Source organism: Eschscholzia californica, unplaced genomic scaffold (assembly GCF_041429995.1).
Source record: "Eschscholzia californica isolate CP2 unplaced genomic scaffold, dmEscCali1.0.p SCAF_4, whole genome shotgun sequence".
Classification (NCBI taxonomy): Eukaryota; Viridiplantae; Streptophyta; class Magnoliopsida; order Ranunculales; family Papaveraceae; genus Eschscholzia; species Eschscholzia californica.
The window spans coordinates 55599361-55623034 of NW_028238461.1; the positions used below are offsets into that span (position 1 = coordinate 55599361).

Sequence of the window (23674 nt, forward strand, 5' to 3'; positions counted from 1 at the left end):
GAAGAAGTTGTCGTTTGGAGTTGGCGGTTGAATTTCGTCCATCAACTCTTGGTCGACAGAAGACAAAATGATGAGTTGGGTGATAAATAAATGCCATCAAATTTGGGCGTTGCCTCCCTCTAACCATTATTGGTCAACTTGTTTTGACCAAGGCAAAAAACACACTACCTTTAACATGTCTAGACATTGCCTACAAAACTTCTCGTGACGGGAAGGGAATTCGTGCTTGAAACGTCTTACGCGACCAATTTGAATCAAAACCACCTGAGTTGCCTCTCTTGTTTGATATCTTCTCACCTATATTTTACAATTACGATAATTGTGTTGAAAAATAATGTCTTTGAGATGAGAACTTTATCTTTGAAATGTATACTTTTATCACACTCAAAATAATTACAAATACTTTACTTATATATTTATGACTCACATCTCAAACACTCTTTTAAACTACACTCACACTCTAGTTCAACAAAAAAAAAACTACACTCACACTCAAAGATGGTGACCAAATGAGAGGATTAAATAGCTGTTTATACTAGTCCTATGATATCTCTTGAGTATATTCTGGAAATAGTTTTCTAGAATATACTAATAAGAGAATAATCTAGATATAGATATTTTTATAGTTAAGGATAATTTTAAAGAGAGAATCTCGAGAAATAACCTTCTAGGAGATGAAGGAGAGTTTGATGATGATACTTTCAACAAATTGTACCCTAGTTGCAACCAGGGATCGCCCACATTGGCTCTGCCCTTGCTTTGAACCACTCCAAAAGTCTCAAGTTAAGTTCAGTCTTCTTTTGAAAGAAAGATAAAAAAAAAGAGTTAAATTCAATCTACTTTATTTACAATTTTACTTTTCCTTTTGATGTCTAAACTCGTGCCCTTGATCTGCATTTATCTATTTTACAAAATTATTTTGATCCATTAGTAAATTTCCAGATTAAATTATTATAACCAACAAATCGTCTCTTTTATAACTAGTAACAAAGCAAAAAATTGTCATGTTTCTTAAGCTTTTGAACCATTCATATTTGAAGGACTAGAAAAACTATTTGTTAAACGGGAATTTGGCCAAAACTCCATAAGAAATTATGACTTTGGTTAAAAAAAGATTTATCAAAGTTTGCAGAGCCTTGCCAACACCAAGCATGACTTTTGCAAACACCTTGCATATATAATCGTGCAGAGCCTCGCAAAACTTGCAAACACCTTGCTGGGCCTTGCAAACACCTTGCAGGGCCTTGCAAACACCTTGCATGGTTTTTACAAACACCTTGGATAGCCTTGCAAATACCTTGCATTGTCTTGCAAACACTTTGCAGAGCCTTGCGAACACCTTGCATGACTTTTGCAAACACCTTGCATAACCTTGCAAACACCTTGCAGAGCCTTGCAATGCGCTTGCAGTGCCTTGCAAGTAACTTGTTGAACCTTGCAAATGGTTTGCAAATTAGTTTTTGAATTGATTTAACATGAAATTTGTTACGAATTGTTATATTAATAGAATGTTTTACCAAAAAACTAGCTAAATATCCTAAAAATTCATATTTGTCATTTTATCAACTCTAGCACCATCCTTTTACATTTCTTCGAAAAACTTCCATGAAATTCTTAATTTGAACATAATCACCTATCATGATTGTTCAAGAGGAAGCATTACTCAAAGGAATTTCATCAAACAACTTTAAAGCTATTTCAACCAACCCGAATTTTGTATAACCAACTAACATTGCATTCCAAACAACAACATTTTTTTCAAGCATTTTATCAAACACATTCCTTGCATCAACTATATTTCCATAACTTCCATATAAATTCAACAAATAAGTTTGAACATAAACATAAAAAATAACAAAATATCAAAACTAACATAGCAAAAAAATTTACTTCAACCCTAAAGATTCGAAACTTGAAAATTGCAACTTTCTCTCTCTAGAATTTTTCACCAAAACAAACTCAAACCCTCCAAATCATCTTCTAACAACAAGTAAAAGATTCAATCACAAAAACCTAAAATAGATTGATGATCAAAACATAAAAAAAATCGACCTTATAGAATCAGCTCGGAGAAATCCACCAATTTCCCACGTTCGTTTTTTTCATGAGTAGAAAAAAAAACTTCCTATATTTTTCATCACACAAAGGGTATTTTTTACCCTGAAAATGAGAGTGCCTACAAAATTGTCCTTCAAGAACATTTTGAAAAGTTATATGGGGCCTAGCTCTTTAAAAAGATGAGATGTCTTTTTAACAAAAAAAAAACAAAAATCAAAGGCCCAATTTCCTGTTTGTTAAACACAACTATTTCGAAGTTTGACTTTAATTTTTTTTCCATTTAGCTAATTCCAAGCAGTTTGACCGAAAAATGAAAAGAGATAGTGGATGCAATAGGTAAAAAAGGCAAATTTTGTAAGGTTAATAAACACTTTAATTTCAAAGTTCGCTTTAAGCCCCCAAAAACCTAGGGCCATTAACAAGTGTTTTGAAAAGTCAGAGGGTTCTTTTATGTGTGTGATCTGTTTGCACTTTGCATGACTAATTTGATCTGACATTTGTATTGGGTAATCTAATTAGGGATACCTTGATGTCTAATTAGGAATCATCGAAACTATAAGTCGACTAACAAACAAATACAAATTAGCCAACTTAGGGTCTAGTTTGTGAAACTGACATTTTTGTGGACTAAACTTATGAGTTAATCAATATTGAAGGCCAACACTGAAGGCCCTTCCCATGATTAAGCCAAACTCTTCATCGGGATGGTAATGACTTTTCACCGTCCACTTTACCGCGTGGGTGACCGCCCCACAAAAAACAAAGGGTAAATTCATAATTTCGCCATACTCATATCAGCTGTGCGTCAGAAATGCAAAATGGAATAACAAAGGACCTTCTTCGTGCACTCTGGTACACTCCCTTGTTTGGTGACTAATAAGACAATAGGTACTTTAGTCATATTCACTTTATGAAAAGAAGAAGAGAAATTATATTCATCCCTCCATTTTGGTCCCTCCTCTAACCCTCCGCCGATGTGGCGACATGTCACTTGACTGTGGAGCAACTGGAGAGAGAATGGTGAGAAAATATACCCAGTGATATTTAGCCACATCAGCGGAGGGCTGTTGAAGGGACCAAAATAGAGGGATGAATAGAATTTTTGAAAGAAGAATGTACCCCTTGTCTTATATGGAGGCGTGTACCAAGGTGCCCTCCTGTTAAGGCAAAGCCAGTGTGGGGTTCGGACTCCCAATTTTGGGAGCCCCTGAATTTTGGGAGCCCCTGAATTTTGGGAGCCCCGGAGATTTGTCTCAATTCCAACGTCAGGATCCCAATCGGGGCTCCCAAATCCTAAATAATGTACGTGCGCGAAGTACGTGTGCGGAATATTGATTTTAGATTTCGACTATTAATTATTAGATTTCGACTATGAATTAAAATGTGATATTATTCGAGATAGATAATTTCAAAAAGATAACCCAAAAAAAAAGAGGAAAAATAAGAAATAAGTAGTTCAAAACATTTTAAGAAAATTGAAAAAAATATCAATTGAAAAAAAAAAAAATGTAAGTGGGGTGGATATAGCCGTTGGGACAACCCAACGACTATATTTGGGGGTTGGGAGCCCCCCAGCCCGGGCTCCCGGGTTGGGAGCCTTTGTCTGGGGGCTGGGCTCTCAAAATTTGAATTTTGGGAGCCCAACCCCCATACACTGGCTTTGCCCTTAGCTTCCCAAGAAATTAGAATCAACCGAATTGTTCACAAATAATGTTAAATGATCGAAAAATTGGGTGTCGATCGCAACTCAAATGGTGAGTTGGATGTGGCGAGGGCCAATTGGCAAAGTCATTGGCCATTGGCACAAAAAATAGTCTATCAACTTGCAGCTGTTGAGCTATGCCCGACCACTTTTCCGAGTAATTCCCGGTCGAGTGACATGATCCAACCAGATTTAGAGCGAAAGTTTTCCGCTCTCTCTATCTAAATAAGCCAGACTACTATCCTTAACAAAAATAAAATAAGTCAGACTACTTCTTCGGGTCGAGATTCACAGGGAGAATGACCCGGCATAGCAACATGCCAACATTTTTCATCAACTTGAGTCAGCCACATCACCATTTGTGTAGTCGGCCCAAACTTGAGCCAATCACGTTACCATCTCTTGTAGTCGGCCAAAATTCTCTGCCAGTTATGATTTTTCATGGTCCATCTTATTTATTGTCACGTCATCATCAGCTCTCCTCGTGATCTTTTTGAAGAAGTCGGTTGAATTAGGTTCCAATCAAAGATTGACATCTGGCACGTGTCAGTCTTCACCACGTGTCCGTTTATCACCCAAACACAATCAAACTTTCCATATGAAGAGAAATATCTATCTCTCCCACCTCCTTTAAATAGGACCAATCTTTAGAACAAGAAAATCCTGTAAACATCCACAGATAATTCTGTTCCATAAAAGGGGAAGGAGACTACGGATTGTATTTATACTGCTGAAAAGGGGAAACAGGGGAAAGACACGACAATGTCGAAATTAGGAGAGTACACTGATACTGCAGCTCAGAAGACTGGGGAGTATGCAGATAGTGCAGCTCAAAAGGCGAAGGAGACGAAGGATTACACAGTCGAGAAGGCGAAGGAGTATGGGGACAGTGCTGCCCAAAAGGCCATGGACGGCAAAGATTATACTGTTGAGACGGCCAAGGGGTATGGGGACAGTGCTGCCCAAAAGGCAAACGAGACTAAAGATTGCACTGCCCAAAAGGCGATAGACGCGAAAGATTTTACTGTCGATAAGGCGATAGATGCTAAAGACTTCACTGCCCAGAAGGCGATAGATGCTAAAGACTACACTGCCCAGACGGCGATAGATGCTAAAGACTACACTGCCCAGAAGGCGATAGACGCGAAAGATTTTACTGTCGATAAGGCGATAGATGCTAAAGACTACACTTCCCAGAAGGCGATAGATGCTAAAGATTATACAGCTGAGAAGAGCAAGGAATATGCTGACATTGCTGCTCAAAAGGCTAAGGAGACAAAGGATTATACAGTCGATAAGGCGGTAGAAGGGAAGGATGTGACAATGGAGAAGGCGGTAGAAGGGAAGGATGTTACAGCTGAGAAGGCTATAGGAGGTAAGGATATGGCTGTTCAGAAGATCACTGAATTGAAAGATTCAGCTGCTGATGCAGCTAAAAGGGCTGTGGATTTCTTGTCTGGTAAGACGGAAGAAGCCAAAGAAAATTAGTGATGATGGAGCTGGAAGACACTCTATATTACTTAACTAGCTTCTTTTAATCAAAATTCTTGTCTTGATTTTACTTTCCTGATCAATGATCATCATCATCTTCTTCTTTTGTGTATTAAGAAGGGTTGATATGGTGAATTGTACTTTTGTTTTCTGTAATAAAATTTACATTTTAATTATATCCATTCATGTTCTCTTTTTAATGGTTTTGCACAATTCTTTACTTAATCTGACTAGCTAGCTAGCATCTTGACCATGGTGCACCCACTTGTGCCTTTTGACATCTTACCACATTCAATTGAAGAGTAACTAACCAGTAGTATGGTCTATGTTCACTCAAAACAGAGCAGAGAGAGAAGGTTAAGTCTCCAGGGCCGGCCTAGGTCCAAAATTTTTTGGGTAAACGAATTTACTACCTGGAAATATTCCTTTGACTAGTTGGTAAACCACCTTTGAACCATCAAAAGGTCTCCATTTCAATGTCTACCATCCATCTATTTGATCTACATTTATTTATTTCACATAATTCTTTTAATTCATACTTTCATAGTATTTTGTTGTCCAATAGAATATACAAGGACCTATAATTCGTATATTCCATGTGAATCACAGATCTTTGTGTGATCCTACGTAATCTAGAAATGAATTCTACAATGCATGCACTTCTTCGTATATAATAATACAAATCACCTCGATATATGCACACCACTAAGACGTACTTGACTGCAACGGGTAAGCACTACACTCTATGTCTCTATCTTGAAGGCATTAATCAAAAAAATAATTTACTGCGCCCTATATGGACGTGGTGGGAACCTAGTTGAAGAAAAAGAACCATACAAAATACTGTAGAATGTGTTAATTTTTCTGTACATTTGATATGTAAAATAACCTCATCGTTCGTAAAAGAAAAAATTAAATATTGCACGAAGAAAGCTATTAAAGAAACAAAATTAAAAACTTTAGAGAGATGAAGAATCTAGATTGATGAACAAATTCAAAAAGCTACCTTGAGATACGAGAATCAATAAGCAGTAGATATACATACACTTAAATGAACAAAAAACAATACACCACATAGAAATATTAAGAAATTACATGTATCTTTTCAATACCCTTAAACTTCTTGAAGAATCCATCCAACTATCACTCTCATTTTCATTCATAATTTGAACACAGTTGGATAAAGACTTCTTACGTCTTCAACAAAAGGTTCATCAACGTTTATCTAGTGTAATTGTACTAAAACAGGAGAATTTCTCTACTTTTTAATATATTGTTCATCTTCTCTATTAAATCATTTTTTATTTATTTCCTTCAGCCCTGAAAAATAAAAACATGAGAAAATTTTACAAAAGCAGATCTCAAATAAAACCATGTTAAAATTGAAACTTAAAGTGGAGCAAAGGAGATAATAGGGAGAATGATCTAAAAATCACATGGACTTCTACACTCCCTGAATTCTGAAGATGACATGGATAAATTTTACAAACAAAACGAAGATCATCAAGTCTGTTCGTTTTAGAGATCATAATACTTAGCTAGAAACCAATTAAATTTAACTGAAGGTTGTTGTTTATAATAACTCCTCTCTTTTTTACAATTAGTAACAAAACTTGTCTCGTTTTGTAAGTTCTTGAAACAATTCCTATTTCAACGGCCACAAATTTTTATTTTTATTTTAGCGCAACTATTTCGAAGTTTGAAATTAATTTTTCTGCTCAGCTATTCCCAAGCAGTATAATCAGAAAATGACCGTAAGGAGATAATGGATGGAATATGTAACAACAATAATTTTAAGGTTAACTAAAGGGTTTTAATCTCAAAGTTCGCATTAGAAGACACGGACCTAGATTTGCCCTGATAGTCGTTAATCAACAAGTGTTTTGAGAAGTCTGTGGGTTTTTATGTGTGTGTGACCCGTCGTCATGACTAATTTTTATGGACATTTGTATTGGGTAATCTAATTAGGGATGCCTTAATGTCTAATAAGGAAACGTTGAAACTATAGGTCGGCTGATAAACAAATTAGTCAATTTATGGTCTATTTTGTTAACATGATATTTTATGGACTAAACTTATGAGCTAATCAAAATTGAAGGCCCTCGGGATGATTAAGCTAAATTGTTCATCCCAGAGGGTAAGAGCATCTCTAGTGGGACACTCTAACAAACACTCTAAAATTTCTAGTTGTCACTTGTAAATGAAGATTCTCTTTCCTTAGTGGCAACAGAGAGACACTCTAAATTTTTTTTTGTTTCCAATAGAGACTCCTAAAATGTCTCTACTTTGTACAATGTCACTCTTAAATTCAATAAGAAATAATAGTTAAAAAGTAAGAATTTCTACTGGTTTTAAATTTTGGGGTGTCACTTAGAAAGTTTAAATTTTAGAGTGTCTCTATTGATACTTTCTAATAATATAGTGTCGAACAAAGTGTCCCATTTGAAAAAGATTTTTAACAAAAACTCTAAAAAATTATATGTGTTACTCTAAATATTAGAGCTCGACTGTCCCATTGGAGATGCTCTAATGACTTTTCTACCTTCCACTTTACTGTCTGGGTTAGGGGTGGGAATCTAGCCCGAGAGCCCGTTACTCGACCCGGAACGCCCGAGTCCGATGGGCTAATGAACTAACTCGAAACCCGACATGTGCACTATCCGCCCGTTATATTTTTATGGGCGGGCTTGGGCACCCTTTAAAATATGCTTACCCGAGCACTAAGCCTGTCTACCAAGCCCGATGTATTAAACCAAAACTTCTAGGGTTCCTTTCACTTATAAATACAACATATTTCCCCCACCCTATTCACTTAAGCCGATATGAATACTAGATTTCTTTAAACTCCACGGCTGAGATATGAGAAAATAGAGAAATATAAGATGAGATGCTAGTAGAAGGATATAAGTCTCTTAATATATATTCATGTTCTTTCTCGTACGATATTGTTTTTATTGTTTTGATGTATCTCCATTTAGATCGGAAGAAGCTAAACTCTTAAATACGTACCTTCTCTTGTATCTATCTCATATGTAGGTTATTTGTAATTTTATGTATACCTAATCTAAAGAAGAAGAAGAAACAAAACTTCTTATCTCTCTTAATCTTTTTTATTTATATTGTAGTTTGATTTGTAAAAGTACTGGTTTTGTTTAGTTTTGATACGATGAAGATGTTAATTTAACTTCATGAGTTTGGAATGTTTCATTCTATGCATTTTATGTTGCATAATGTTGAAATGAAATTATACATTTGTGTTATGTTTTGATTTATGTCTCGAGGAGCAAGCTATATACTCCATATGTTAAGTTTATTTTCTGAATAACTGGGTAACCCGCTACCCGAAACGCCCGTTACCCGATTTACCCGTTTATAGAAGTGTCCATGACAGGCTATGTGCAAATTATTTCTGATTTTACTCGGCCCGAGCCCGCCCGACAACTCTAGTGTTTTAGAGAATTTGAAGCCCGAAACGCCTGGCCCGAGACTTTAGATACCCATGGGTACCCGAACCCGACCCAATTCCCACCCCTAGTCTGGGTGACCATCCTTGGTTGAACAAGAAAAAATGAAGCAAATTCCTAATTTCAAATGTACTTCAATGACCAGAAAATTACATAACCATTGGTGTAGTCGGTCAAACCTGAGCCAATCACATTACCATTCTTGTAGTCGGCCCAAACTTTCTGCCAGTCATCATTTTTCATGGTTCATCTTATTCTCACGTCATCATCAGCTCTCCCTCGTGATTTCTTTAAGAAGTCGGCCGACTAGCAAGATACCAATCAAAGATCAACAACTGGCACTTGTCTTATCAGTTCAACTCTATTTAAACTCTCCAGTTTATCTGCAACAAATCCTCATCTCTACAGTAACAATTCAGCCTAAAATCTCACACAAACTTTCTAACTAGTAGTGCCAACAAGAAGGAAGAAATCTGTAGAAAATATCTAACAGTCTTTCTCTCTCTAGCCTAGCCTAGACATCGATGGCTACTTCACAATCTTATCTCAATATAACCCAATTTCAGTCCTCTCCATCTTTCTTCTTCTCTGACCTCTCTAATTCTAACATAATCCATTCATCATCAACAAAAACAAGAAACGTTCGTCATGTATCTTGTCGGACCACCGAGAAGATACATTTGAGATTTCCAATCAGATCGAAATTTTCCGCTAAAGTAAGATGGGTCACGAAAGCCACTGAGGAGAACTATGGAGAGACTGCTGCTCAAAAGGCGAAGGAGACGATAGATTCTACTGCTGAAAAGGGTAAAGAATATTTGGACAGTGCTACCCAGAAGGCGAAAGAGACCAAGGATTATACTGTTGAAAAGGCGAAAGAGGGGACGGACACGACAGTTTCGAAATTAGGCGAATTCAGTGATAGTGTTACTCAGAAGACTGGGGAATTTGCTGATAGTGCAGCTCAAAAGGCGACCGAGACTAAAGACTATACTGTTGAGAAGGCGAAGGAGTATGGAGATAGTGCTGCACAGAAGGCCAAGGAGTATGGAGACAGTGCTGCCCAAAAGGCCGAGGAGACTAAAGATTACATTGTTGAGAAGGCCAAGGAGCTTGGAAACACTGCTGCCTAGAAGGGGAAGAGTTGAGTTTTAGCACAGGAAGATGGTTGCATTTAGCTTTTGTATTTTCTTCTTGGTTTATGGGGTTTGGGAGGTGTGTAGGAGATCATATCACCTTCCAGCTGATCATCATCTTCTTCTTTTGTGTATTAAGAAGAGTTGATATGGTGAATTGTACTACTTTTGTTTCTGTAATAAAAATTACATGTTAATTATATCCATTCATGCTTTCTTTTTAATGGGTTTGCACAATTCTTTATTCAATCTGACTAGCTAGCCTCTTGGCCATGGTCCACCCACTTTTGTTGTTTTGACATTTTACCACATTCAATTGAAGAGTAACTAGTAATATGGTCTCTGCTCTCTCAAAACAGAGCAGAAAGAGAAGGGTAATTAGTTTATAACCACCAAGCGTTTTGAGAAGTCTGAGGGTTTTTATGTGTGTGTGTGTGATACTAATTTGATGGATATGTGTTTTGGGTAATCTAATTTAGGGTTTATTTTGTTAATGTGACATTTTTATGGACTAAACTTATGAGGTAATCAAATTTGAAGGCCCTTTAGACGTTTAGGCCGAATTATTCATGAGAAATACCATCACGGGGCCTGTGAGAATAGTCCCACATAGGAGAATGGGTAACTAGCATCCAAGAATATAAAGTATAGGTCCTCTCCACTCATTGCCAATTGGTTTTGAGTTGGATGGCCACAAACTTAACATGGTATCAGAGCTAGGCTCACACGTGATAAGCTTAAAAGTCACACGTGTTCCACGTCACCCGTAAAGAAAAAAAAACACTCGTGTTAGGCTCAAAGAACGCAACACGTGAGAGGGCGTGTGAGAATAGTCCCACATAGGAGAATGGGTAACTAGCATCCAAGAATATAAAGTATAGGTCCTCTCCACTCATTGCCAATTGGTTTTGAGTTGGTTTTGAGTTGGATGACAACAAGCCTAATTGTGATGTAGATGTGACCAACTCCAATTGGGGTCTGACACAAGCCAAATGGTGGTATAGATATCACCTTTAACAAGATATGCTCCGAGAGATCAACCAATACTTATATTTTAACTGTAAAGGACAATCTATCTGTCTTGAGCGTCGGAGAAGTTTTCGAACTCTTTGCAGATTTTTTTTACCTAGAGTTCCAATAGCAGGAGGAGGAATCAAAGGAACAATATCATCCATTCAGACACGATTCAACATCAAGTCCCTTATATCAGGTTGATAACCAGATTATCATTTTTTGACATCAACAGAATCATATTCCTCCATGAATGGGATTGCCACTAAATAGAGTAAGAGCAAACCTAGGGAGGAGGCGAGTTTGTGATTTTCAATCCCCTGTAATGATTTGTTTTGATATTTTCGAACAAAATTTTCCTTAATAAAATATTAGAATTACTAATATTAAAACCGTCCTTCACATAATATTACAACAAAAAAGTAAAAAATCTAGGGTTTCAGCCAGCACCATAGCATCTCTCTCTCTCTCTCTATTTCTCTCTCTCTGACGTTGTTGTCTTTCTCTCTCGCTCGAGCGTAACTTTCTTTTGCTCTCTCTAAAATTTTCCCTTATCTCTCGTTCTTTGTTCAATTCAATCGATTCCATAACGTTTAAAATGAAAGTTTTTTTTAGTCGAGACCTTTGTTTATTTTAAATAAATATTTAAATATTTATTTACTTAAATTAGTATATCACATACTATTTCATATCTACAATTTAAATAGACTAGGGTATGGCCACGGGATAATTTGTCGATCATGTTAGCAGATGAAGACAAACTGCAATCATACAACAAAAAGAAGTGTCGATCAAATTCTTACTAAATTCGTCTCTTGAAAATCAAAATAAAATTATTTTTTCCCTCAGTCTTAACATGACCAACACAAATTTAAGATGAAAATGGTAAGTAGTTATTTTAAGAATAAGGGGGGAGTTATATGTTGAGAGGTAGTTAAATTAGTGGAAAAAAATCCAATGGTGAAAATTGAATTATGGATATTAAAGGATGAGATTTATGATTGCAAGTTATGACATGACACTAACCTATGTAATTTAAGTAAAAAGATATAACAAAATTTTTACAAAAATTATATTTATATCGTTACAGGAACCAAACACCAAGTTAGGATTCAATTAAAAAACGACGTTCTATTCCCTGTCAAATCAATCATTAAACTAAAATAATCTGATTTTAAAGAATTGCTTCGAACTTTGAAATACACCACTACCAACTGAAAAATAGTCTGACCAAGGGCAGATCTGTAGTCGGCCCAAACTCGGGGGCATTTAGCATTTTCAATCGTTCATTTTATCATCAGGTCACAATCAGCTCTCCCGCGTGATCTTCTTTGAGAAGTCGGCTTAATTAGTAAGCTACCAATCAAAGATCAACAACTGGCACTTGTTTTATCAGTTAAAACTTCATTTAAAATCTCCAGTTTATCCAGAACGAATCTTCATCTCTACTGAAACGATTCGGACCAAAATCTCACAAAAATGCGCGAACAAGAACGAAGTAAACTATAAAAAATATTTGACAGTCTTTCTCTCTCTCTCTCTCTAGCCATTAATGGCTACTTCACAATCTTATCTGAATATAATCCAATTTCAGTCCTCTCCATTTTTCTTCTTCTCTCAACTCTCGAATTCTCACCTAATCCGTTCATCATTATCATCATCATCATCATCATCATCAACGAAAACAAGAAACGCTCATCATGTATCTTGTCGGAGGGAGATGATGCATTTGAGATTTCGAATCAGATCGAGATTTTCTGCTAAAGTTAGATGTATAACGAAATCGACTGAAGAGAACTTAGGAAATGAGAGAACTCTTAATTCTGAGTTCAATGATAACGAGATCAAGCAGAATAAGGTATCTAATGACATCGTGGATCATCAAGAGGATTCAGGTTTGGGGAACTATTCGCAGAGGTTTTCTAATTCGACTGATTCTCTATCTTTAGGTATTAGAGAACCTGTTTATGAGGTATGCGTTTGTTAGGGTTTTCATTTGTGTTTTTGTGAGTCTTTCATGAGATCTTTTTTATTTGTGGTTGGAAATGTAAATTGAGATGAAAGTATCAGTTCAGGTGGTAGAAGTGAAAATGGACGGTGCGTTATCCACCAAAACAATTAGTCGCCGGCAGCTATTGAAGTCCAGTGGTGAGTATTATAAATCTTAGAAGAACTAGATTTTGATAGTTTCATCTAATTTATTTCATAATAAAACCCTAAAAGGTTAAGTTATTCAAATTTCTGATATTCTGTTATTATTATGTTCAGGTCTTCGGCCACGTGATGTCCGGAGTGTCGATCCATCTCTTTGGATGACAAATTCAATGCCTTCCTTGCTGGTATAATGGAGCAAAACCATCATACTTTTATAGTCTGGATTTGTTTTGAAATGATCCAATAGTATATGTGGTCTAAGTGTTAACAAGTGACATCATTTGAGTATTTTTCGAATTCTCTGACTTGCAGACTTTTCACCCATTTCTTGTATACTAGATAGATAGTACACTTGTTGTTCTGAGCTCAGGGTTAGGTCTGATACAAAAAATGCTCTGTACTCTGTAGATAATTAGAATGGCAGAAGGGTTATGATATGAAGTATGGTCAGGAAGTTCGAATAAAATGAATTACAAAGTTTATTAGGGTGAGCTGCGACATTGATTGAGCAGAAAACCTCGTTTTTCATAATACTCAGCAGTGGGTAAGAGAGCCTGGAACTTTAGCCCTTTGAGAGATAGGGGGATATATTTCTCTTCTGGAGGTAGGAGAGATATTATTGACTGTTGACCCATATATGATGATTAATTACCTCGGTGTCATCAGAAACTAAACATTTAAGCTCTTTATCGCCCTTATTAGTAAATGATTTTATTGAAGTAATGTTGTTTGTGATATGCTTACTCCGGTCGTTGTTATCCCATGACTAAGGTATCTTTAGATAGCTGATGGCTAATTGTCCGTTATGGACTTTCACGATTGCACTTATTAGCTGTTTTAACACATTTTGCATGCTGGCTTACTAGTATATGAGAGGCTCGTTTCTCTCAATCTTGTATGGTCCAATATTCAAAGCAACTTAAATTTTTGTCTTTTCTCATTTATGACAGGTTAGAGAGTATGCTATTCTACTAAATCTTGGCTCACTGCGTGCAATCGCCATGCGAGAACGTGTACTCATATTTGATTATAACCGGTAATTTTTTTAGCATAGTGTTCTTCTCTTGGAGTTTGATTGATTGTTTTTATTCAAGGTTGACAATTAATTGCGTGTGCGCAGTAAAGGAGGGAAAGCTTTTCTTGACCATTTGATGCCTCGCTTAAACCCAAAAAATGTAAATGGAGGGCCGTCAATGCCGTTTGAGCTTGAGGTTAGTTGTTTATACTTCAAGCCTACGTAATTATTTGAAAATTCTTGATGAACCTTTTAATTCTGAAGAAGGAAACCTATATTAAAAGCTAAAGGGGTCAAAATATTCTGTTTGGGTGTAAAATTTCTTATAATGACCACTTTATGCTGGTCGGAAACTATCATTTCTGCCCTTTTATGAACACCCACCCTATCCTCAGAGAGGACAACTCATTCAAATCTTCAGGAATCAGCCGAGCAACGTATATGTTTTGTTTTTGTAAATGTTTATTTGTATATTGTGTTACTGATGTTATCCAAAATATTCTTAGGTTGTTGAAGCTGCTTTGGTTTCACGAATACAAAGATTGGAGCGAAAATTAATGGATGTGGAACCTCGTGTGAGTATGTCAATATAGGACTAGTGACCATAAGTTATTGTTTATGTTGGCAAGAACTATTTAAGGATTCACCTAATATGCCTTGCATTTGAGCCTCTCCAGTTTTTTGGTAAGATTGAGTACTTTCTGGACATCCAGTGTACTGATGCTCCTGAAGTGCTTCGTAAAAGAGATTAATTAACGAAAATGTATGAATAAAAGATTGTAGTAGGGTGCAATAAGAATCATATAGTATAAGTCATTGTTTTCTCGAACTGATTTCTGTAGATCTTATTTGGATGGGAATGGGACTGATACATGAAAAGGGGAAAACTCATAAACATGTAAAGTGTAGTCACCGCCCAATAAATTAAGAACTGCCTGGTGGGTTAGGGTAGAGACACTGGAAAGTATCAGCTGGACTGGATCAGTTTATGATTTGGTTGCCGCTGCAGGGCAACACACACTTGCTAATCATGAATAACATCTGTTATGAAGGGTTTATGAAAGATAGCTTTAATGTGGTTTCAGGAGTCCAGTTTACTAATTTTTTCTCAGTGGAGATAAATATCAATTAGCATTAACTTTGTGACACTAATACCACTCTGTCCATGCCCTTGCTGTTTGATCTCAATAGATTAAAACAAATTACATGCTGTTGTTCGTAACATTTTTCTTCCCTACATACTTATTGAAAGCTTTAATCAGTGATTTTTTTCTCGCACGCCGATTCTTTCCTACTTGCTACTTTGATTTTACAACATCCACAAAAATCTCTATGCTATTACGTGGACATAATTGATTGAGAATCTCGAATGGGATTATCTTATTTTTGTGATTTTCTATCTTTTTTGGGTTTTTTACTTCGCAATATCCTATTGTTTACAGGTTGTGAAATTGCTTGAAGTTTTGCCCAATCGACTGACAGCTGATGTATTGGAGCAACTTCGTCTAAGTAAACAAACTCTGGTACTTTGTCAATGCTTTTCCTTTGAATAATGACCCTATTATCACATCTTAATCTTTTGCCTAGGTAATATATAATGTTTTGTTTACATTGAAGGTAGAATTAGGTTCACGGGCAGGGGCTCTCAAACAGATGCTGCTTGATCTTCTTGAGGATCCTGATGAAATTCGTCGTATATGCATCATGGGAAGAGACTGCACTATAAATAAGGGAAGCACTGATGTTGAGTGCTCTGTTCCTTTAGAAAAGCAGATCGCTGAAGGTAATTCTAGACATACTTTTCTATGTGGCATTTGTTTCCTCAAACATATTTCTATTTGGGTATTTAAATATGTGCATATTCATTTGTTAGTATTTTAAAATGGTTGTCTTATTGCAGCGGAGGAGGAAGAAATCGAAATGCTGTTGGAAAACTATCTACAAAGGTTGGCTTAGATCCTTTCACATGTTTAGTACAGACAAAGTTGATCTTCCAGTACTTCAATTAAAATCTTCAGCAAGTTCTGAATTTCTTATTCCTTTAATTTTTCTATAATATATGTTTTTCATCTATTATGTTTGAGGAGTAAAATGTCGATTGGGGATGTATGCCTGACCATGTTACCAGGACTGTGTGCCTGCGCTTCCTTCGATCAGGGACAGCTCAACATCCAGCATGCCAACTTCTGGCACTTAATGTGGGTTTCCTGTGGTAGTGACCAACGACAAGTGTATCATATGTGTGTATATATATGAAAGAGTTAGAGAGTTGTTTATGAAGCTGATTCGTGTGACAATAATCTTCTAACTCAAGTATTTGGAGTAGGCTCTTAATGGCCTTATCTTATGTACCTACTACCTATGAGAAATTAGCATGTTGTGCAGACAATATTTTATATCACACGATATCTTTTTTGTACTACCTTCTATTGGAAAAAGAGGAAGGCAAACAACTTATTTTAGGTCAACATTCCTAGTCTCTGTTAAAACTTTTAAAGGATTAATTGAGCATTTGTTAGTATGCAGATCCGAATTGCTTACATTTATGTTCGCTATTTTGCAGGTGCGAATCTTGTCATGCTCAGGCTGAGAAGCTACTTGATTCAGCAAGGGAAATGGAAGATTCTATTGCTGTCAACCTAAGGTTTTTATACTGTTTTACATGTTGGTCTGGTTTACAAGTCCTCTCTATCATCAAAAACCTTAATTAACCCATTAAATTTGACGAATATACAATGAATAAGCTATCAAAGGTATAGTTTTCATGTCAAAGAAAACATTGTTCTTTGCAAGAAAACTCCTTGGATATTCTGCCAAAATAAGGGACTTATGTTAGTCCAGCAACACTATGATGTTCACACATCACCAAGGGTAACCGCTGAAAGTTGATATCTAATTACACCTTTTCCTCGCTTTCAGTTCTCGGAGGCTTGAAGTCAGTAGAGTGGAGCTACTTCTCCAAGTCGGGGCATTATGTGTAGGTGTTGGTGCTCTCGTAGCAGGTAGTTCTTTTACAATAGAACCTAGACAAATCTCCATAAACAATACAAAAGTGTGTTTGAGGTTAATTTCCAAGAAGTAGTTCATCAAGAATCGATTACATCGATTTGTTAGCTGTTGAATTACTGAGTTAATGATATACTGGTTCTTTAATCCACTTCAGATGCCCACATTTTGTGGTCTTTAATTCTTGATAGAGTATCTTCAGTCTCCTTAATTAAATTGTAGCATGATTTATGCATCAACACCTTCAGATATGCCTGAAAGATTTAATTCATTGCAGTCTCATTCATGTTCATGACATTATCAAATCTCACTTCGGTAAAAACCGCAGTTGTTATTGGATCACTGACGAACCCCAACTTGAGATTTTAAATTATTTATACAGAGCCCTTGTTTCTCTGGTTGCAGGAATTTTTGGTATGAACTTGAAGTCCTACCTGGAAGAGCGTGTGGTTAGTACCTCAACTTCTTTAACTATTCACCCCTCACTTCATCCCAACCTTCTGAGAACTCCTCAACCTTTGTCCACTTTTTTGCTTTAATTTCGTATTTTCTGGGTTATGCCTAATTACTTTTCCTCTTTCCTGTTTATCGCTATTGCAGTTTGCATTTTGGCTCACAACAGGTGGGATAGTTTTCGGCGCTTTTGTGGGGTTCTTTCTAATGTATTCCTACCTTAGGGCTAAGAGAATTCTATGAACATTCGAAGGCATCCATGGTACGAAATCTTATTCCCGACCATGATCTTCTTGCAACTTTACGTAATGTGGTCCGGCGTTCAGATGTATATATGAAGTCAATTTTTGAAATTCAGCCACAATCATTCTATTTCCTCACAGGAGAAACAAAGCAAATTTAATAAGCAAGGATTGAAAGAGAGGCTATTCAGTTCTGGTGCGAAATATAAACGAGAATTGTGGAAGCTGCATTGATATGTATGGATCATATATATGCAAGTTTTATATTTAATGGAGATAATACAGATCAGCTGTTATCTCGTAATAAGGTTGGGTTGCGCATTAGCCTCTACAGCAACATAGTCACTCCAGTCGTCTCTCCTCTTGTGCTCGTCCAGTGTGCATCGATGCGGTTTATTGGGGGAGAAGATTTTACTGGAAAATGCTTGTGGTACCAATTCTTATCAAACAAGATTAATGACAACGAAACAGATAATTTAATGTGTTATATAACATAACTGCTCGAGTGTATTAGCAACTCATGTAATGCTATAAAGTCTTACTTCAACATATTCAGTGTGAACTTCCAAAATGTGTATTAGCATGTCCTGTATGTTACGGGCTAACAAAGCATAGGCACACGATATATGACAAGGCCAACAGTTTTTGCCTACTTTAGTCTAGTAGTCTTACTCAGAATGAAGGACAATAATAATAAGGAGAGGAAAGAGAGATATATAGGAACCAGGTGAAGATATGATAATACAAACATATAAAGTACTTACGAGAAACGATTGACTCATCCAGTACAATCACTGATAGAATATTTCTAACAATCACCTATCACCGCAGTCGATTGACTCATCAATTACAATCACCTCTCACCCCATTCCCTTAGAACTAACATTCTATTTTAATTTATCTAATATATTCCATTAATTTTACTATTTCTATCACAATCTAGACTTCTACAGATACTTGTATTTTACTATTATGCGCACACACTTGTGAAGAAGAAGAAAGCAGGTCGTGAGAAAAAAAAAAAAAATCCTTCATCAAAAAAAAAGGTCGTGAGAAAAAAGAGACATGCTAAAAGAAGAAAATTGTCAAATGGCACATGTGTAACATACATGCCACAACAGCACTTTGACGGAATTATCTAATTGAAGGAGGTAAGTTGAATCAACCATTATCATGGGGGTCTCTCCAAATTACCATTACAGACAAGGGGTAACCTCAAATAACCCTAAACTTTTGTGTGGGGACAGGAACCGTGATTCGGCCACGTTAGCTTAGTCAGTGTGAAGGGCTCGATTAATCCGACGGCTCCGATTAGAATTAATAATCCAATTGTTAGGGTTTATTTTTTGTTTCTCTGGTTCAGACATTGAAAACGAGACAGAGAAGACGAACCCTAAAACCCTAAACCTCCGATTTTCAGCAGCCGAACTCTATACTCTTCTGCTCACAGAGCTCCCGAATCCTGGTAAGTTTTAATCTTCCTTTAATCAGAAAACGTATTTTTTTTCCAATTATTGAACTTCGGATTTCAACCTCAAACCCGCAAACTTCGATTCAAATATCAGTTTCTTTTATCAGATTTTATTGTTCGACAAGTTAGATGATTTGGTTATTGAAGTTGAAACTTTAATATAATTCTCTTATAATAATGAAAAAGTTGTCTTTTTAGGGTTTAGTAACCTTCCATTACCTTCAGCCTTCATTATCTTCTTCTTCTTCGACGGAGTCCATCTCATTTCACTTCAATCTGTCCATCAGGTAATCATTCTTCTCCTTCAGTTTTCCCTAATCTTCTTCACTGTTCGGTTCCCTATATAGTGTTTGTTGTGATCATATCACATAGCTACTAATGATATGTTTGTTGGTGTTTGATAATCTATTAGTAATTGGCAAGATGGGGGCACAACATGAAGACGACAAATCCGATAAAATAATCTCAGCTGATAAGGTAGTTTACTAATTTCAAACCCTTTTACTCTATTAAAACATGGTTTCATTCGCTTTCATGGTGTTCATATTTTCCAAGCTTTTTTTTTAATATAATCTCGTAATACTTTAATCGAATTCCCTTAGTTGTTATAAGCATTTTCCTACCCTTTTGATGGCTTACTAACTTTATGTTATGTGACTTCTCTCCACCATGCAGGATATTTCTGATGAGTTAGAGTTGAAAGCGAAAAAGTACCTTCGGGGTGACGGAGCTAATTTGGAGGTACGAAATATATTAATTGCCTTTCTTCACTAGTAGTTATTATATGGTAATTATGTTCCTGTCTTGTTGAAGATTTTCGATGGCTTACTGTTCTCTTTAGTACTTTCAACTTTGTGTGGTTGGTCGGTGCAGGCTTTACAAGATAAGAAGTTAAAAGGCCAACTTGCCGTTAAAGAAGATTTACATAGCAGAACTGCGAAGGCTGCTGCCCGGGTTGAAAAGGTTCTAGTTTCAGATCAAACTAGTTTTTACTTGTTCATTTTCTATATATCAATTCCTATTTATATTCCACTCAAATATCCCATCCTGCTGCAGGTTACATGTAACTTTTTTTCTTGTAGTTTTTAGTTCTTTTGTGATTCACTTCTTGTCTATGTTTGGTTACTTGATTAACATAAAAGGTTGTCCATATTGTTCCCTCGTTATCACTCAACCTAACTGGAAGTTGCAATATGTATTCATATTCTACGTCAATACGCAATTACATACGAACAAATAGATATATTGGTAATGATTATAATATTATTTTCTTGGAGCTAACTGGTTGACTATGCATGTTTAGTATCTCGTGCCAGGTGAAGAGGGCTGTTTGGAACCTGACGGCCTACAGAAGACATACAGAGTCAAGCAGAAAGAAATTATCAATGCAGTAGACATCTTGAGCTCAAAAAAAGCATTTGATTTGGTGTTTCCAGGTTGATATCTTTGTTTCCTCTTCTATCTGCCCTCGTTCCATTACCAGTGTGGTTATTCCTACCAACAAAAAGAAAAAAACAGTTTGCTCCTGTTAGTTTGTTATTGTTGCATCTTTCTCTTACTCTTTTGAAAACTTCTTGGGGATGCTATGTTTCACAGGCTCTAAAGTTTCTCACAGAGTTACCTATTTGATGTGCAGATCTCGGCCCATACACGATAGACTATACCCCAAATGGTCGTTATATGGCCGTTGCAGGACGCAAGGGCCATCTAGGCATCATAGACACGAAAAACAGGCGCCCAGTTCGGGAGATGCAGGTAAATTCGTAAAGTTCCTTCAAAGTTGAGGAGATTCTTTGAAGGGTATAAGTTTTAGTAGTGTCAAGTACCCTAATTATGCATTGTTTTATTCTGTGGTGGTTAAACTCTCTGATTTTGAGGGGTACCAATCAGGGAAGTCATAATCATCATAATCCAAGTTGTGAGTATGCAGTATGTTTTTAGTAATTGAGAAGCTGCGCCTTCTGCTTTTTTTTCATTATCTTTGTCGTACAAGTTAACTGCCTCTGAATCTGCCAACATTTGATTTTGGAAGCCAATGAACTTCATGATGAATGTTGAATTGCATTCGGTACCAAATGAAACACATAATTTGTTGATGTCGCCGAAAACGAAATTTGCTTTGGATGTTGTTCACAATCTTGTTATAAGAAATGTACACTGTGACCTTGGATCAGACTAGACATGGTCATGCTTCTTCCTAACGGGAGTAGAATAGAACATGAGTTGGAGTAAAAATCGTAAATCTCTAAACCGAAGTTTTCTAGGGTACGGTTGGGTGCTAATAGGTGCAGTTACACAATAACCATGAAGACGATAAAAAAAAATATCCAAGGACTAAGCTGAAACCTTATACATTCAATAGACAGCTTTGTTCTGGTTTGCAGTCTGTTATACTTGAGGTGCAATTGTTGTTGGTGCTAATTGAAGGTACAAACTTATCTCTTTGATGTTTTGTTGATGCTTTTCAGGTAGGGGAAACTGTGCGAGATGTGGCATTCTTGCACAATGAACTGATGTTTGCTGTGGCACAGAAAAAGTAAATCCTCTTCTTACATAATAAATCATCCTACAATTCATAAGTATGATATCAGCAAACAGTTTTGCTTGCCCTTAATAGATATAATGTTCAGCTTATAATTATTATCTCAATTTTCATGACTTGCTCTTCATTTTGGCAGGTATACATATATTTATTCTAAGGATAAAACAGAACTTCACTGCCTTGAGGTTAGCATTGTTTTCCACAATGATTTTATCAGTCTATTAAATTAACTAAATTAATATCTTTGGCCCATTTGTGGAGGATAAAAAATCATCAGTATGATCCATACTTAAATTTTGCTATCTAGGGGCATTTACTCACTAGGTGACTTATTTTATGATGATTGTTGGGATCCCGTGCAGTTGTAATTTAGACATTGGTTTCTCCCTAGCTCCGGACTGTTTTCTGATTAACCGAAGATATAGTCATTAAATATTTTATATGAATTGTACTTAAGCAATTTTGCATGCTTCTGTAGATTGTCATGTTAAGTCCTGACTATTGTATTTGGAACCCGGATTTGTCAGGATCATATAGCGGTTGTAAAGCTTCAGTCTTTGAACGCGCACTTTCTGTTAGCATCAATGAACAAATTTGGACAACTTCGTTACCAGGATACGACTACAGGCAACATCGTAGCTAATTTCCGGACAGGTATGGGCCGGTGTGATGTAATGGAGCTGAATCCATATAATGCTATAATTGGCTTGGGTCATTCATGTGGCAAAGTCACCATGTGGAAACCCACTATTTCTACTCCCCTTGTCCAAATGCTATGCCATCACGGGCCAATATCTGCAATGGCCTTCCATCCCGGAGGTAATCTAATGGCTACAGCAGGCATGGACCGTAAAATCAAGCTTTGGGATCTGAGGATGAACTATAAACAACTCCACAGTTTTGCGGGCAGTGCAAAGACCTTGCAATTTAGTCAGAAAGGGGCGCTCGCTTTTACAAATGGAGGATCTTTCGTGCAGATCTGGAAAGATTCATCTGGTGATCAGAAGTACAGACCTTACATGAGTCATCAAATGGAGAAAGGTTATCAGGTTGGAAAAGTAATGTTCCAACCTTATGAAGATGTTTTGGGTCTTGGGCACTCGATGGGTATTTCTACTATTCTAGTCCCAGGATCTGGAGAACCCAACTTTGATTCTTGGGTAGCAAATCCATTTGAAACTCCTAAACAACGAAGAGAAAAGGAGGTTCACAATCTTTTGGACAAACTTCCTCCCGAGACAATCATGATGGACCCGACAAAGATAGGTACCATGAGACCTGCAAAGAAGAAAGAACAGCAAACCAAAGAAGAGAGAGAAGCTGAGATGGAAGCTGCTATTGCAGCTGTCAGAAAAGCTCCTTTGAAGAAGAAAACCAAGGGGAGGAGCAAGCCTAGTAAAATTGAGAGTAAGAAGCAAGAAGGTGTTATTAAAGCGAAGAGACCATTCGTGGACCAACAAATGAAAGAGGAAGAACAAATTTCCAAGAAGAAACAAAGATTAATAGACGAGACTCAGTTATTACCAAAAGCACTCCAACGGTTTTCCCGCAACAAAGCTAAGTAATCATAGTTACTAGTTCTAGGGTGCTCTTCGGCAGCAGCAGCAGCAACAGAGTTGAGAAAAGAAGTTTTGACATGTTTATCATGTAATGTTTATCCTTCAATTTCATTTTCATTCTCTATTTCGAAAGTTCAACATGTTTGAGTTATTTTCCCGATTATTAATTTAGAGTTATTTCGTTTGGTTTTTACCTTATCCATGAACTGTCAACCTGATGGAGTAATATAAAATTCCTTTGCTCTGGGTTTTCTTTTGGCATTTCAATTCTCCAGTACCTATACATATAGGCTGATAAGCTTCAGTTCAAAATTGAATTGTGAAATGTAGTAGTGGAAAACAAGAAACCCATAGGTTGATAGTTTCTGAA

At 36.6% G+C, this 23674-nt stretch overlaps 4 protein-coding genes across 6 annotated transcripts; all 4 read left to right on the forward strand.

Annotated features, from left to right (window-relative positions):
* Positions 1-4398: 4398 nt before the first annotated feature.
* On the forward strand, positions 4399-5427 carry LOC147546473 (uncharacterized). Its single transcript, XM_086672926.1, has one exon. It carries the CDS (start codon positions 4523-4525, stop codon positions 5246-5248), a length of 726 nt encoding a protein of 241 aa, XP_086529052.1. The 5' UTR covers positions 4399-4522; the 3' UTR covers positions 5249-5427.
* Positions 5428-9112: 3685 nt separating this feature from the next.
* Positions 9113-10051, forward strand: LOC147546474 (uncharacterized). The gene has a single exon (XM_086672928.1). The coding sequence runs from the start codon at positions 9240-9242 to the stop codon at positions 9846-9848; it is 609 nt and encodes a 202-aa protein (XP_086529054.1). The 5' UTR covers positions 9113-9239; the 3' UTR covers positions 9849-10051.
* A 1944-nt stretch (positions 10052-11995) lies between these two features.
* MGT10 (magnesium (Mg) transporter 10) lies at positions 11996-18303 on the forward strand. 3 transcript variants are annotated; one of them, XM_086638311.1, is made up of 14 exons: positions 11996-12834; positions 12938-13010; positions 13131-13201; positions 13967-14052; positions 14137-14227; positions 14538-14606; positions 15474-15554; positions 15649-15814; positions 15932-15977; positions 16595-16675; positions 16951-17033; positions 17443-17486; positions 17638-17752; positions 17874-18303. In XM_086638311.1, the coding sequence occupies exons 1-13, from the start codon at positions 12415-12417 to the stop codon at positions 17731-17733; spliced, it is 1407 nt and encodes a 468-aa protein (XP_086494437.1). In that variant the 5' UTR covers positions 11996-12414; the 3' UTR covers positions 17734-17752; positions 17874-18303. The 3 variants fall into 3 exon arrangements, 2 of the variants coding, with proteins under 2 accessions (XP_086494437.1, XP_086494438.1); XM_086638312.1 differs by having other exon boundaries at positions 12173-12834; positions 12933-13010; XR_015224272.1 differs by having other exon boundaries at positions 12204-12834; positions 14538-14610.
* A 683-nt stretch (positions 18304-18986) lies between these two features.
* On the forward strand, positions 18987-23548 carry LOC147546476 (Transducin/WD40 repeat-like superfamily protein). The gene is made up of 10 exons (XM_086638310.1): positions 18987-19197; positions 19402-19490; positions 19616-19680; positions 19879-19944; positions 20077-20166; positions 20507-20639; positions 20840-20958; positions 21672-21739; positions 21882-21930; positions 22273-23548. The coding sequence occupies exons 3-10, from the start codon at positions 19627-19629 to the stop codon at positions 23308-23310; spliced, it is 1617 nt and encodes a 538-aa protein (XP_086494436.1). The 5' UTR covers positions 18987-19197; positions 19402-19490; positions 19616-19626; the 3' UTR covers positions 23311-23548.
* Positions 23549-23674: the final 126 nt, after the last annotated feature.